This window comes from Hyperoodon ampullatus (genome assembly GCF_949752795.1).
Source record: "Hyperoodon ampullatus genome assembly, chromosome: 6".
In the NCBI taxonomy this organism is placed as follows: Eukaryota; Metazoa; Chordata; class Mammalia; order Artiodactyla; family Ziphiidae; genus Hyperoodon; species Hyperoodon ampullatus.
In genome coordinates, this window is record NC_136919.1 from 109210216 (window position 1) to 109224862 (window position 14647).

General features: G+C 42.8%; 1 protein-coding gene across 1 annotated transcript in view; it reads left to right on the forward strand.

Annotated features, from left to right (window-relative positions):
• SHC3 (SHC adaptor protein 3) overlaps positions 1–14647 on the forward strand; it is a gene marked incomplete at both ends in the record, with an annotated part of 148143 nt that overhangs the window by 113182 nt on the left and 20314 nt on the right. The window contains 4 exons of the mRNA XM_079706246.1: positions 945–1095; positions 2054–2141; positions 5562–5720; positions 9623–9918. Coding sequence (XP_079562372.1) covers positions 945–1095; positions 2054–2141; positions 5562–5720; positions 9623–9918 — 694 coding nt within the window. The remainder of the gene's footprint in view (positions 1–944; positions 1096–2053; positions 2142–5561; positions 5721–9622; positions 9919–14647) is intronic.

A 14647-nucleotide genomic window follows, 5' to 3' on the forward strand; every position in this document is an offset into this window, starting at 1 on the left:
AGATTGTCAGAATTATCTCAAAGCTTATTATTTCCCAGCTTTTCTTTTAAGCTTTCTGATTAGCTTACTCTTAACCCCAAATGTTATCTACTGTTTCGGGGAGCCACAATGTTAAAGAAGTGCCTCTAATTGTTTTTGACAAATGACCCTGGGGAAGAAGCTATGTTCCCTGGACAAGCTCTGAATCAGGTCAAATAAAGACAACCTTTGGAGTGGAGGATTCTAGAGAATGACCAGAAGCGTCATAATGACTGTTCTCTAAGAATAGGGCTTTGAAGAAATGCTCTTTTGCCCCCTCCCATGGCTATTAGGCTGCTGGTTTTCACTGTGACTGTGGGATTTGGGTTTTTAAGGCTACCATGGAAATGACAATAAAGCAAGTTAAAATGCAACAAAGCTGTTGTTCTGACAGCTGTTTGTGGTTTTTTGTTTGTTTAATAAACATGCTCTAGGTTGCTACAAGCTTCTGGTTAATTACCAGAGTTATGAAAAAGTTGATTATTAAACTTTCTTTGCTAGCTTTCTTGTTGCTATTACAGAGGTCCTTACTCTGCCATTTTCCCTGAGGTCACTGAATCTCCATTTTAAAGTTAATTTTGTTTTGGGTAAAATTCATAATGTACTAAAATGTGTGTCTATGCCTTGAGAAACTGGTTATCCTTACATATAAATTATATTTTTCCTTATTAAAGTGTAATTTTAAAAAAGGAGTTCTTTCCTGTTTCAAATATGACCAGAATTTCCTAAAGGGTAGAACTGTGAATAAGTCAGGCAAATTTGGCCAAACCACTCATCTGCTTTATATATGTGCCTGAGACCTAGATGGCTAAAGGGGCAGTGACTAAACTCTGCTTTCTGGGGCAACAATGACTAACATTAGATTTTTTGGTTTTGACTGCAAGCTCAACTTTTGGCTAAAGTCCCTGAAAATCCTCTTTTAACAGAATGCAGAGTCTAGATGAGCCATGGACTGAAGAGGAGGGTGATGGCTCAGACCACCCATACTACAACAGCATTCCAAGCAAGATGCCTCCTCCAGGGGGGTTTGTAGATGCTCGACTGAAAGCCAGACCCCACGGTCCTGACACAGCCCAGGTGAGTCTTATACCTTTTTGCTTGGATGGTGGCTAACTGAACTTTCCTTTTGCTTTCTTCACCTTTATTTTCAGGTCCAGACAGAAAAACTCACAAACTTTTTCCCCTTGAATTTCACAAAGCAGACAAGTAGGGAAGCTTTTGTTTTAACGTCAAATGCCTTGGAGCTATATTGTGATTCCTGAGTCTGGGAGTTCCCTCTTCATCCTAGCACAAATCCCATTCTACTGTGAACTTAATGAGGAAAAGAGAGAGTTCAAGACTTCTAAAAGGCCTGGGGTGCTTTGGGTTCTCTGAAAGGAGAGTGGATGTAAGCCTTTAACATGAGATATTTTTGAGTTTTTCTGTTTTGCTCATTTCCCTGATTTTCCCTCTAACTCGAAATTCTAGTAAGGCATTCGTTTCCTAGAGTTATGGTATCTCCATGATATCTCTTCGTTATAGGGAATTTTTTGATGTCACCTACCTTATGTGAATGACAATGACACCAATGAAAGTGGCAAATAACATTGAAACCAAGTTTCAGTAGCTCTAACACTGAGAAGGAATCAGCAAGGTGGACTTGCCAAGGCATGAATGATTATGGGTGTATGTGCTGGATGGGCAGTATGTTCTGACACAGAGATAATCTTTAACTGAAATCTATTTTAGGTCATGTTGAGTGATGTGGCTACATGTAAAAGAGTTCAATTTATGGTCACACTTAGGGGAGGGATGTGGGGGGTAATGAAAACAGGGGGCAGTTTTAGTTTTGATGAGATACAGCCTCTTTCTCATGCCCACACAAACTTATTCCCCAAATCTTAATGCCAACCGAGAAGCATGAAGGGAAAATTGGGTGTAATAGGCATGCAATCCATTGACCATTGAAGGCCCTTCTACTGTACTATGGCTTTTAAAGATGCAGAAACAAGAAGAGGATGACTTTTTCACTCTGTGTATTTACATATGTCTATAGTTTGCAGGAAAAGAGCAAACTTACTACCAGGGGAGACACTTAGGAGACCCGCTTGGCGAAGACTGGCAGCAAACACCTGTCAGGCAAGGTGAGGTGGACAAGAAACATAAAAAATACTTTTCAAAAGTGACGTGCTCCCTAGTGGGTAGTTCCTCTCCTGTGGAGTGGCAGAGTGACCCACTGGAAATACCTGCTGTGGGTGTGGCTGCAGGTTCCAAGCCAGATCATAGAAATAGAAATAATGGCTGTCGGGCATGTCTGAGGGCACACATCAGATGATGCCGCCCCTGGCACCAGGACCAGCTCACTGCCCCCACCTGCCCCATTGCTTCCTGCACCCTGAGACTTTCCTCCTAAGGCCTTTCTCTGGCAGGAGGGCTCGCCTGCCCAGGGGCTGAGGAATTCACCTCCCCAGGGGCACCTGTACCCATTTCAAATGGGGCTGGCTTGGGAGACTGTGGGGCGTGCTTTGTGTTGTCCATCAGCTCCCTGGCAGGGCTGAACCCCGGTGGCTCCCAACAGTAGCTTGTAGCTTTCCCTTCCTTGCCTCACCCCTGCCTTCCCTCTCCAGGGTCAGCTTCAGGAAGAGCGGAGCAATGCCGGCCCTTGGCAGAGATAGTACCAGGGATACAAATCCCTCACAAGCCCTGGGTCCTCTTAGAGGACACTTCCACCTCTTATCCAAACTCTTAGCATGCACCTAACTCCCACATTAAAAATTATATGGCGGGCTTCCCTGGTGGCGCAGTGGTTGAGAGTCCGCCTGCCGATGCAGGGGACACGGGTTCGTGCCCTGGTCCGAGAGGATCCCACATGCCGCGGAGCGGCTGGGCCCGTGAGCTGTGGCCGCTGAGCCTGCGCGTCCGGAGCCTGTGCTCCGCAATGGGAGAGGCCACAACAGTGACAGGCCCGCGTACCACACACACACACAAAAATTATATGGCTATTTAAGGACCATTTAATTTAAACTAACCGCTAACATGTCTCTATTCTCTAGACAGTTATTTCTACACATACATATATGTGTGTGTATGTATACATACAATTTTAAAGTCTCTTTTAATTTTAAACTTTTTCCCACCTCAAACATTTCTATAATTTTCAATAGCTCTGGGGCCCTGACTACTAACTGTTCAGGGCCTGGAGGAGACGGAGTGACAAATGAGCTAAATCCAATGTACACTTCTGGGTATAGAAATTTACATTTGTTGGTTTAACATTAAGGCTTTTCCATTCATTATTGCCATTTGTACTGGCGAGTAATTGACTATATATATATATATATATATATATATATATATATATATATGTATATATATATATATATATATTTTTTTTTTGTGGTACACGGGCCTCCCACTGTTGTGGCCTCTCCCGTTGTGGAGCACAGGCTCTGGACGCGCAGGCCTAGTGGCCACGGCTCACAGGCCCAGCCGCTCCGAGGCATGTGGGATCTTCCTGGACCGGAGCACGAACCTGTGTCCCCTGCATCGGCAGGCAGACTCTCAACCACTGCGCCACCAGGGAAACCCTTGACAATATATTTTTAAAATTTCCCCCTGATGAAAGAATTTCATGTCTTGCCTTCCCCAGCTGAAAGATGACCCTTCCATACTGCCCAGCCAATAATCCCTAAAACCCAGTCAGTACACCACATGGCTCTATCTCAGAATAGGATGGAAATAGCACATTAAAGTTATAACTTTGCCAGAGGCACTTTTTTTTTTTAACATTTTTCATCTTTGTTCTATATACATTTAAAAAGTATTATACAGCAATTGCGTACATAGACATATAACTGCTAAAGACTAAAGGAGACACATTACTTATATGAGATATTTACTCTATTGAAAATTTATCAGGTTTATTTGAAAATGAGGTCTTTTTTGATATTCAAGTTATTCCAGCCTGTTCCAAGAACAGACAATGTAAGAAGTTCACCAGGGCAAAAATGAGCCTTACACAAGTTCTTGTGTAAAGAGAATAAATAAATGTCAAGTTCTTATTTGTAAGCAATAAATATCTTTTCCATAGAACAAATACAAATGTTCCTTATTGATCTACTAGCAGCCATTTCCCCTAAATGAAACTGAACTCTGGGTACCAACACCAGGGAGGGTGTGTCTCCCTGCCCCCGACTCAGCACCTGCCAATGTCTGAAGTGGGAAAGGTCCGTCGTCAGCACCTTATTCATTGGGCTTTTGATCTTTTTAAAGATTAGCTTGTAAAGTCGTTTTTACAGACTGAGTTGTCTGCAGTTCATACAGACGTCTGAACGGCAGTCATCCCTAAGCCAGGACTCGTAGCTCAGGAATGACCAGTGACACATAGAAACCACATCCAGGGAGAGGAGGAGACACAGCTCAGGAATTTGTGGAGATGCTTCCCAGAGACGGGATTTTCGCAGGACACCTGCATTCTCACGCTTACAGGCCAGAGACAGTGGTGCTGCCAAAAGTCCTTCAGTGGGCTCTTGGGAAGACTTCTCCAAAAGCCCTGAACCCACTCTTGCCGGCTGGATTGAGCCGACTTCCACAGCCCACCACCTGGAGAGGTGACCTCTCTCCAGGCCCAAGGCGATCTTGAGAGTGTCTGTGGAAGCCTGTCAGAAACAGCGATCCCATACAAAGAATCGGATAGTGGCTCAAGCAGGGCGACACACTTCATTCGCCTCAGGCAACAAGAACAGGGACAGCCTGACCCTGCCTTGACAGAGTCTTGGTCCAGTTGGGAAGTCCCATGAAGGCACAAGCCTGACTCTGTTTTATAAGGAAGGTGCCTCATTCATGAGGAAGTAACTTTCTAATAAAATGGGGTCACAGCACCTGCAGTGCATTTCTAATGGAGTTAAGATATGAAGCATTCCCCTACACTTAAAAAAAGAGCAATGAAAATAAGGCCCGTTGTTCTTCTGCTCAGGTTTTTTTTTTTTTTTTTTTTGTGGTATGTGGGACTCTCACTGTTGTGGCCTCTCCTGTTGTGGAGCACAGGCTCCGGACGCGCAGTATCAGTGGCCATGGCTCACGGGCCCAGCCGCTCCGCGGCACGTGGGATCTTCCCGGACCAGGGCACGAACCCATGTTCCCTGCATTGGCAGGCGGACTCTCAACCACTGCGCCACCAGGGAAGCCCTGCTCAGTGATTTTGATCTCAGGCCTTTGTAAAGGGGATGAGGAGGCTGAGGCAGCTTCTGCAGCAGGTGTGCACCCACCCCCGCCACTCCCCCAGCCCAGGTCAGAGGTGCCTAGGGTCTTGGTAAGGCTCCTAACCTTCACAGCGTCCATCATCCTGGGCCAGTAGGTCCCATTTTGACAGGAAGGAGTGGAGAGCATCCTAGCAGAGTACAACAGGGTGTGAGAGGGCCAGAGAGGAGACTTAACGGATGGGCATCTGAAAGAAGGATCTTTTTAATGAATGGGCTAAAGGAACTTTTCTGTGAATCACTGGATAGCTTAACGTGAATAGCATTACAATCAGAAGAGAAAAGAGGGCTGTTTTCTTGTTGCAGGGTCCTTGGACATCTACAGCATGCCGGAAAGGAAATCGCATGTGGCCCCTACAGGAGAAGCCCCCACCTATGTCAACACCCAGTGCATCCCGCTGCAGGCTGGGCTGGCCACGGGCAGCAGTGCAGAAAGCAGCCCACGGAAAGACCTCTTTGACATGAGTGGGTTTCCATTTGCCACTGGATTTTTCACTTTTGAGGCTGTTTTTTTACATTGCCTTTTGTTTGAAATCTGTGCAATTACTGAATTTTCTTCTAGTGGGGTTTTGGTTAATGACACTGATGAGCTGTCTTTTTCTGGGTTATGATTGAGCTTTTCAAGGCTTTGAACTTGGCCAACCCCTGCTTTGGAATTACAACCTTCTCTACAGTCCAGAGGCAAAGCAGCTTCCCCCTCTTTTTTTTTTTAAATTAATTAATTTATTTGGCTGTGTTGGGTCTTAGTTGCAGCACATGGGATCTTCGTGGTGGCATGCTGATTTCTCTCCAGTTGTGGCATGCAGGCTCCAGAGCACATGGGCTCAGTAGTTGCAGCATGCAGGATTAGTTGCCCCACGGCATGTGGGATCTTAGTTCCCCGACCAGGGATCGAACCCGCGTCTCCTGCATTGGAAGGCGGATTCTTAACCACTGGACCACAAGGGAAGTCCCCCCACCTCCGTTTTATAATTGACTTTGCTCTTGAAGATCGTATTGAGACAAATGATATACATAAATGCATTCATTTATTTATTCACTTAGGTATTAATTGGATTATTATTAATTATTGTTATTAATAAGTATTATTATTAATAAGTATTATTGGGTAATACTTAGGTATTAATTGTGTGCCAAATACTGTATCAGTTTTAAGGATGCCAAGATGAAATGGCTTGGCCCCTGTTTTCATAGAGCTGTTAGGCTGTTGAATAAGACTAACATATAAGCAAGAAATTGTAATATACCCTCTTGTTTGCCTACATACACTCACTTTCCCTCTCACTTTTTCTCTTTGTCTCTCCCCTTCTTCCTCTCTACTGAACACCTACCATGTGTCAAATACTAGTCTACTTACTGGGGATATACAGGAAAACCAAATAGACAAAGTCCCTACTCCCATGAAGTTTAAATAACCACTGTGTGTTACAGGTAGTGACAGGTACTCTGATGAAAAATAAAATGGGATAAGAAGAGTAACCCCAAGCTCCTGCTGATTGCACTGTAGTATGATGTGTACCATGGACCTCTGTTTGGCATATAGATTGGGAAAAATAAATCATCCGTGAACTGATTAATGAAAGTGTAAATTGTTGTTAAGGAATTTTGAAAGAGCTTCCCAAGCCATGAACAGCTTTACATCCCCAAATTTCTTTTTCAATTTCCTTGAGAATTTTACAGGCTGAAGAAGGAGGGAGAGGAGACTAGCACTTCGTGAGTTTCTACCACGTGGCTAGGTGCTTATTATTTTATTTAATTTTTGCAGTAGTCCTACGGGTAGATATTATTATTATTACCATTTTATAGAGGAGGAAACAGAGAACCCTAGAGGTCTGGTAACTTCACTGCTGGTTCACCACATACAATACACACCTGGTATTGTATGTGGGTGAGGACAGGGCTGAGTGCTTTTATAATCAGGCTGTACCATGACAACAAATGTCTATTTTCCCCCAGAACGGGACACTGGACTCCCATTCTGATTTTAAAAATCACCAGAGCCAGAAGAACTGTAGAATCATCTCGTCTAATCTCTTCATTTAAAAAAATATGGAAATAGCCTAGGAGGTATGAAGCAACTTCTCAAGATGCAGAGCAAAGTGGTAACTCCTGTTGTAACGATATCGCCCAACTTCAGTTTAGTAGTTGTATTTATGGTCAGACAATTTTCACTGTTTAATTTAGTCAATATACCAGTGACTCTTGGCCCCAGAGCCTGAGGAGAGTTAGACCGGGCTGGGGTTTGAGATGGGAAAAATGAACGCCAGACCTCCCTTTTTTCATCCATCAATTTCTACTCCTACTCCCAAAACTAGAGAAGGGGAAACCGAAAGTATAAAGAGCCCTGGAGAGGCTAGTATCTATTGAAAAGTATGGAAAGATAGACCTAGCACTCTGTGTTTATCTTGAACCACTATAGCTAAATAATGATGGTGGTAGTGGTGCTGATAGTGATGGTAATGGTACTGATGGTGGTGGTGATGCTGATGATTGTGGTGATGGTGATGGTGGTGATGGTGATGAAGGTAATGATATGGTGATGGTGATGATGGTAATGGTGGTAATGAAGGTGATAATAATGATAAGATGGTGATAGTGGTGTTGGTGATGATGATGGTGATGATGATGTTGATAGTGATGATGATGTTGATGCTAGTGGTGGCGCTGAGGTGATGGTGATGATGATGTTGTGGTGATGATGTTGTGGTGATGGTGATGGTGGTGATGGTGATGAGGGTAATGATATGGTGATGGTGATGATGGTAATAGTGGTAATGAAGGTGATAATAATGATAAGATGGTGATAGTGGTGTTGGTGATGATGATGATGGTGATGATGATGTTGATAGTGATGGTGATGATGTTGGTGCTAGTGGTGGGGCTGAGGTGATGGTGATTATGATGGTGATGATGTTGTGGTGATGGTGATGGCAGTGATGGTGATGAGGGTAATGATATGGTGATGGTGATGATGGTAATGGTGGTAATGAAGGTGATAATAATGATAAGATGGTGATAGTGGTGTTGGTGATGATGATGATGGTGATGATGATGTTGATAGTGATGGTGATGATGTTGATGCTAGTGGTGGGGCTGAGGTGATGGTGATGATGATGGTGGTGATTATGTTGTGGTGATGGTGATGGTGGTGATGATGGTGATGGTACAGGAACAGAATACAAATTTTCAACTACTCCAGGTAATCAGGGAAAAAAGTAGCATAAAAAGAGAAAATCTATGAACAGAATTTTAGTCTGTAGTTTTAACCTCTTTTTTGCCCCAAATCTGTAAATCATTTAACAAGTGTCAAAATGATTTAGTTTTGGTTTCATGTATTCACTTCACATCTGCCCATTCTCTACCAACATTTAGCAAACTGGTCTGATTTTACAGCACTCACTGAATATTTATGGGTACAAACTATGTCCCAGGAACAATGTTGGACTAGAGGGATGTAGCTGTGCCCAGGAGAGAACCATTCTTGTTCTTGTGGTGCTTGCATTGTGGCAGGTTGGCAGTGGGGTCCTAAATAATCATCACAACAGCTTACACTTGTGTGGCACTGTGGGCATTTTTCAGAGTGCTGTTGTACATATGGCCTTGTTTGAAAATCGAACATTGAGATTTAATTAGATGAGCCTGGTGACTTCTCTTACTGCTGATATTTGTTGCTGTTAGAGCCATGGCCTGCAGTGAGAAGTATGTTCTGAAGGGCATAAAGTCAAGCTCAATCTCAAACACTCACACAAGAGCCTTTTTCTACAGGGAAACAAGTGAAGGTCAAGGGGAGGTAGAGCTCCTAGCCTGGGGCAAGTCACACAAAAGGCACCCAATAAATGTCAGTTTTCTTCTCTTTTAAGAATTCACCTAATACAAAAATTTTGAAAGAAACATTTGTTGGGCTGGGTTTCAGTTTTGCATGAAATCAAAACCTTGCAACGTTTCTTTTCCTTTGTGTATTTTCTTTGGTATTGGCAGGTTTTTATTCAGAAGAGAACACATTTGTTGAAGAGGCTAGCCAATGTTCCAGAGAAAGTAGATGGCATGTAATATTCATGGCCTCTTGCAGCGTGCAAAAAGGGAGTCATTCTAACTAGTGAGGCAAAGGGTGTGCTTGAGTCTTTGGCACAAGACACAATGCCCAGCTGTCTTGGGAAAGCAGACTCATCAGAATGAGTCATGCCAAGATTTGGGCTTTGCTTTCAAATGCTTGTTATGATGAGTCTTGTTGTATTACCAGCCTGTCATTTTTCTCTACTTCTTATTTTTCTGGTAGAAGTTGCCTTTGCATTTCCAACCCTCACACTGTACTGTCTATCATTTGTTCTCCTTGGGATTGATGTATTGCTGGCAAATGTTTTTGGCAGAACCTTTTGAAGATGCTCTCAAGAACCAGTCCTTGGGGCCTGTGTTGAGCAAGGCAGCCTCCGTGGAGTGCATCAGCCCCATCTCACCCAGAGCCCCGGATGCCAAGATGCTGGAAGAGCTGAAAGCAGAGCCTTGGTACCAAGGGGAGATGAGCAGGAAGGAGGCAGAGGGGCTACTGAAGAGAGATGGAGACTTCCTGGTCAGGAAGAGCACCACCAACCCAGGCTCCTTTGTCCTCACTGGCATGCACAATGGCCAGGCCAAGCACCTGCTGCTCGTGGACCCGGAAGGCACGGTGAGCACAGGGTGGAGTGTGGCCTGCACTGGCCAACCTCCCTCCGACAGTCTACCCTGGGTCACTGCACTGGGGGCCACTTTCCCTCCTCTACTCACATATGCCTGCTAAGTCCTGATGGTCATTTCTCCAGGGCCCTGGAGACCAGGCCCAGAGGACTTATGCTTTCAGGCCAGAGCCAGGCTACAGGAGCCCATGGTCAGGGCCTCCTGTGCAAGTTATAAAACTTGGAAATCCCCAGGGCCCAGGTTGAAAGGCTTAATTCTCACGTTCTTTAAAATAAATACAAACACTGAGAAAGTTTTCTTTCCAAATATGTTCATAGTGGACAAAGAAGTACAGGGCTCCTGGGCTTTTAATATTTACCTCAAATATCTCTACAAGTTGAATCACCAGTTTTTAATTTGCAGGTTATAAAATGTGATGAAGCAGTAAGTAAGCCTCGTATTCATTAGTCTCTTGCTTTCCCACCCAGAGAAGTAATACCTCATGACAGTGATTTTGGCACTTCCTGGCAGTACAGTTGTGTCTAAATAATTCTATGGGGTTGACTGAATAGACCATCTTTCAGTCAATAAATAAATTTGACTTCACCCTGGCACAGTCCAAGAATTACTAAGTTTAATAAATGTAGTTACCTTAGCCTAACCATTGAGTAAATTCCAGGATTGTTGTTTAAAATTTTTTTATCCAGTGAAAACAAAGGAGCAGGTAGTTATCTCAATAGTGGTTAAGAACATGGCATTTTTAAAAAAAATTATTGAAGTGTAGTTGATTCACAATGTTGTGTTAATTTCTGCTGTACAGCAAAGTGACTTAGTTATGCATATATATATATATATATTCTTTTTCATATTCTTTTCCATGATGATTTATCACAGGATACTGAATATAGTTCCCTGTGTTCTACAGTAGGACCTTGCTGTTTATCCATTCTATATATAATAGTTTGCATCTGCTAAACCCAAACTTCTAATCCTTTCCTCCCCAACCTCCCCTTCCCCTTGGCAACCATAAGTCTGTTCTCTATGAAGGACGTTGCATTTTTTTATTGACAGGTAGGGATGAAGACAGTCTTCATTTGGACTTGGACACAATTTAACTGTGTGTGTTTGGGGAAAGAGGCGGTGTTACCTGAGATGATTTGTTGCCTCAGATGTCTAGACTAAGTTGCCTGCACACCTCAGCTCCCTAGACCTCTGCACCTTTTCTTCTCTTCCCTTCCACTCTCCAGCTGGGCAACCACTCCCCATGAATGTAACATATATCCAATTCACCTTCTTTTGTTGTGTGGATTTTTTTTACATATATGCACAACAGGGAAAATACATATTTTGTGTTTGTGTGTTTCAGAAATTTGCAAACAAACATGATGTTATTCCACAAATCATTTCTTTCTTTTTCCCTTCGGTACATGTTTTTAAGATCTGTCAGTGGTGGCTTCCGTATACTGAATTGTTACTTGGGTGGGCCATCTGGGGCTCACTGGATACACCATCTGCACATCACTTCCTGAGCTCTCTTGTGAAGGATTGAAAAACTGAAGGTGCTGCAAACCTCGTGCCTGTTTCCCCTGCACCTGGGATGGTCTCTCTGGGGCATATCCCAGGAGTGTATTGATCACAGGATGGACATACGTTTAATGTCATCAGGGGTTGCATCTGCTTCCAGAATGGCTGGGCTACTGACATGCACAGCAGCAGAGTGTGAGGGTCCCACACCCACCCCTTCTCTATCTAGTTTTGCTAATCTGGTGCGGGTGAGGAGTGAAGTGATGTCTCATTGTTTGCTGTGCAATTCTTTGATTGCACTTTAACAGGTTTCTCCATAAATTTTATGTTCCTGTCTTTCCCCCATGTTTCTCTTTTAATCTTCTTATTGGGTTTTCTTGAGTTTATTCCAGCAATGGAATCTCCATAGATACTCTCCCACATCTTCACCTATCAGATAGTTTTGTCTGTGACATTCTTCATCAGATAAAAGTCTTTTTTGGGGGGGAATGTAGCTGAATCCATCAATTTTCCCCTTTATGGTTTATCGTTTTGAGTTTTAAAAGGTTTCTCACCTACAAATCACAGATGTATGGTACTCTATATTTTCTCCTACTAGCTTTATTGTTTATCTTTCACATTTACCTTTCAATTCCAACTGAAGTTACTTTGGAAGATGATATAAGATAGGACCCAACATTTTAAAAATCGCCATGTAGTGAGCCAATTCCCCCATCACTATTTACCAAATAATTCATCTTTTCTCTGTGGTAGTGATGCTCCTTCTATTACACACTAAGTCTCCGTGTCATGGGTCAGTTTCTGGACTCTCAGTTTTGTTCTACTGATTTGACTGTCTATTCCTTGTGCAAGTTCCATACTGCTTTAGTCGTTACGGCTTTAAACTGTCTTCATATCTGGTGATGTGCGTCCTTCCTCTTGAGTCTCCTTTTTATAAGTTGTCTTAGCTGTTCTAGACCTTTATTCTTTGTTCTGATTTTAGATTCAGTTTATCAAGTCACCAAAAATACATGCTGGGGTTTCGATAGGACTTGCACTGAATTTACAGATTAATTTGGGACGAGCTGACATTTTTCAATACTAAATCATCACCTCCATAAACATGGCATGTCTCCACTTATTTAGTTTTAAGATGTCTTTTGTTAGAATTTTAAAATTCTCTCCAGAAAGTTCTTCTGTTTCCACTGTTAGGTTACTTCCTAGGGTGTCTAGTTTTAGTTCCTGTTGTAAGTGGTATGTTATTTTTGATCACTTTTTCTCAGTAGTTGTGGCTGCAGGGAGAGGAAAGTAGTGTGATCTTGAGCCTGGAAATTTTGCTGATTGCGGTCGTTTTACTGGACCAGCGGTCATTGCCATTGCAAACACTGAGTTTTTTCCGCCTGCCTTCCAATCCCAGACATTAGAGGGCACCTTTGAGCATTGGCCAGGAGAGGGCGCCCTTGTTCAGTTTCCAACCTGAAGGAATGTTTGAGGTTTTGTTCCCTTAAGGATGATGTAAGCTTTGGTAGATGTCCTTATCAACCTAAAAGACTTCATTCATTCATTCACTCAACAAATGTGTACTGGATGACTACTAATCCAGGCATTGTTTTTGGCACCTGAGATATGTCCATGAGCCAGTTAAAATGGCAATCTCTGCTCTCATTACCTATTTATACATATTAATGGCCCAACTACTTTTATCATGTATAGGTATTGAACTTTATCAAATGCTTCTTCAGCAGCTTTTGAGATAATACCATGATTTTTTTCCTAAAGTCCATTCATGTGGGAAATTACACAGGTAGACTTTTCTGATGTTGCATCCTGGCATAAACCCTGCTTGGTCTTGACATAGTAATCATGGATTTGGAGTCCTAATATTTCCTTTAGGATTTTTTCAGGCACAGTTCATAAGAGAAATCTGTCTTCATTGTCTTTGCTTCCTTCACTTGTGTGTGCTCGTCTGGTTTGGGTGTCAAGATCACGTGGTTATACACACCTCTTACAATGATCTAGGCTTACTCAGGTCAGAGGAGACTTCCCCCACCATTTTACCTCAAATAGAATCCCCTAGATACCCCCTATTTCTTTACCCTGATTTATTTTTACCCTTAAGCACTTGTCACAAACAAGCACTCGTTTATTTGCTAATTTGTTTATTATTTCGTTTCCCCCACTAGACTATAATCTGCATGAGGGTAGCAGTCTTGTTCATTGCAGTATTTCCCACCATCTAGAATAGTGCCTGGCACATAGCTGGTGTTCAATAAGCATTAGATAACTGAATACATAAATCAGCCTCAGGGTTTTTCAGGTTAGGAGTTGAGGACCAAAGAAGGTGACCTGGGGTCACAAATGAGATTTTCTACACAGACTTCGTCCAGAGTTCTTTCCATTTGCATTGGCTGCCTATTAAATTAGTTGTAGTTATCTAAAGGAAAATAGGAGGGAAATAGAAATCCTATGAGAATATAAATATTTCAGTTGAAAATGTTAGGTATTTTTTTAAAGTTAAAATTTAGCTAGGGCTTGCCTGGTGGCGCAGTGGTTGAGAGTCCGCCTGCCGATGCAGGGGACACGGGTTCGTGCCCCGCCCAGTCTGGGAAGATCCCACATGCCGCGGAGCGGCTGGGCCCGTGAGCCATGGCCGCTGGGCCTGTGCGTCCGGGGCCTGTGCTCCGCAGCGGGAGAGGCCACAGCAGTGAGAGGCCTGCATACCGCAAAAAAAAAAAAAAAAAAAAAAAAAAAATTAGCTAAATTATACCTCGTTATAGATCAAAGACGATTCATTTTTTTGTTCACTCAGTCCTTATAGACAAAAATATGATTTACAAAAGATATGTACTACTACTAATATATTATACATTCATGAACCAGTATCAAGATAATGTAGAAGACAAGGAGGACATGAAGTTAGACTGGGTGTCTGAGCAAGCCCAAACACCCCAAGCTGTGCTGTCTCTACAGCTTTAATTTTGGAGGAGAAATTTGCAGTATGGTTGGGAAAATCTGTAAATCACACCTACTAATAACTGTTCTTTTGGGGGGCTTTTTGTTGGATCTGATTATCTAGCTTAATTGATCCTATGGAGGACAGCTTTAGCTGAAAAAGAAAATGGAAATGAAAGACTTAATTAAAAACGTAATGTCACTTCCTTGCTTTGAGGACACCAAAATAGACGATGAACACATTCTCTTCAATATTTATTCATCTGATTTTCATGGTAATTGGTTGG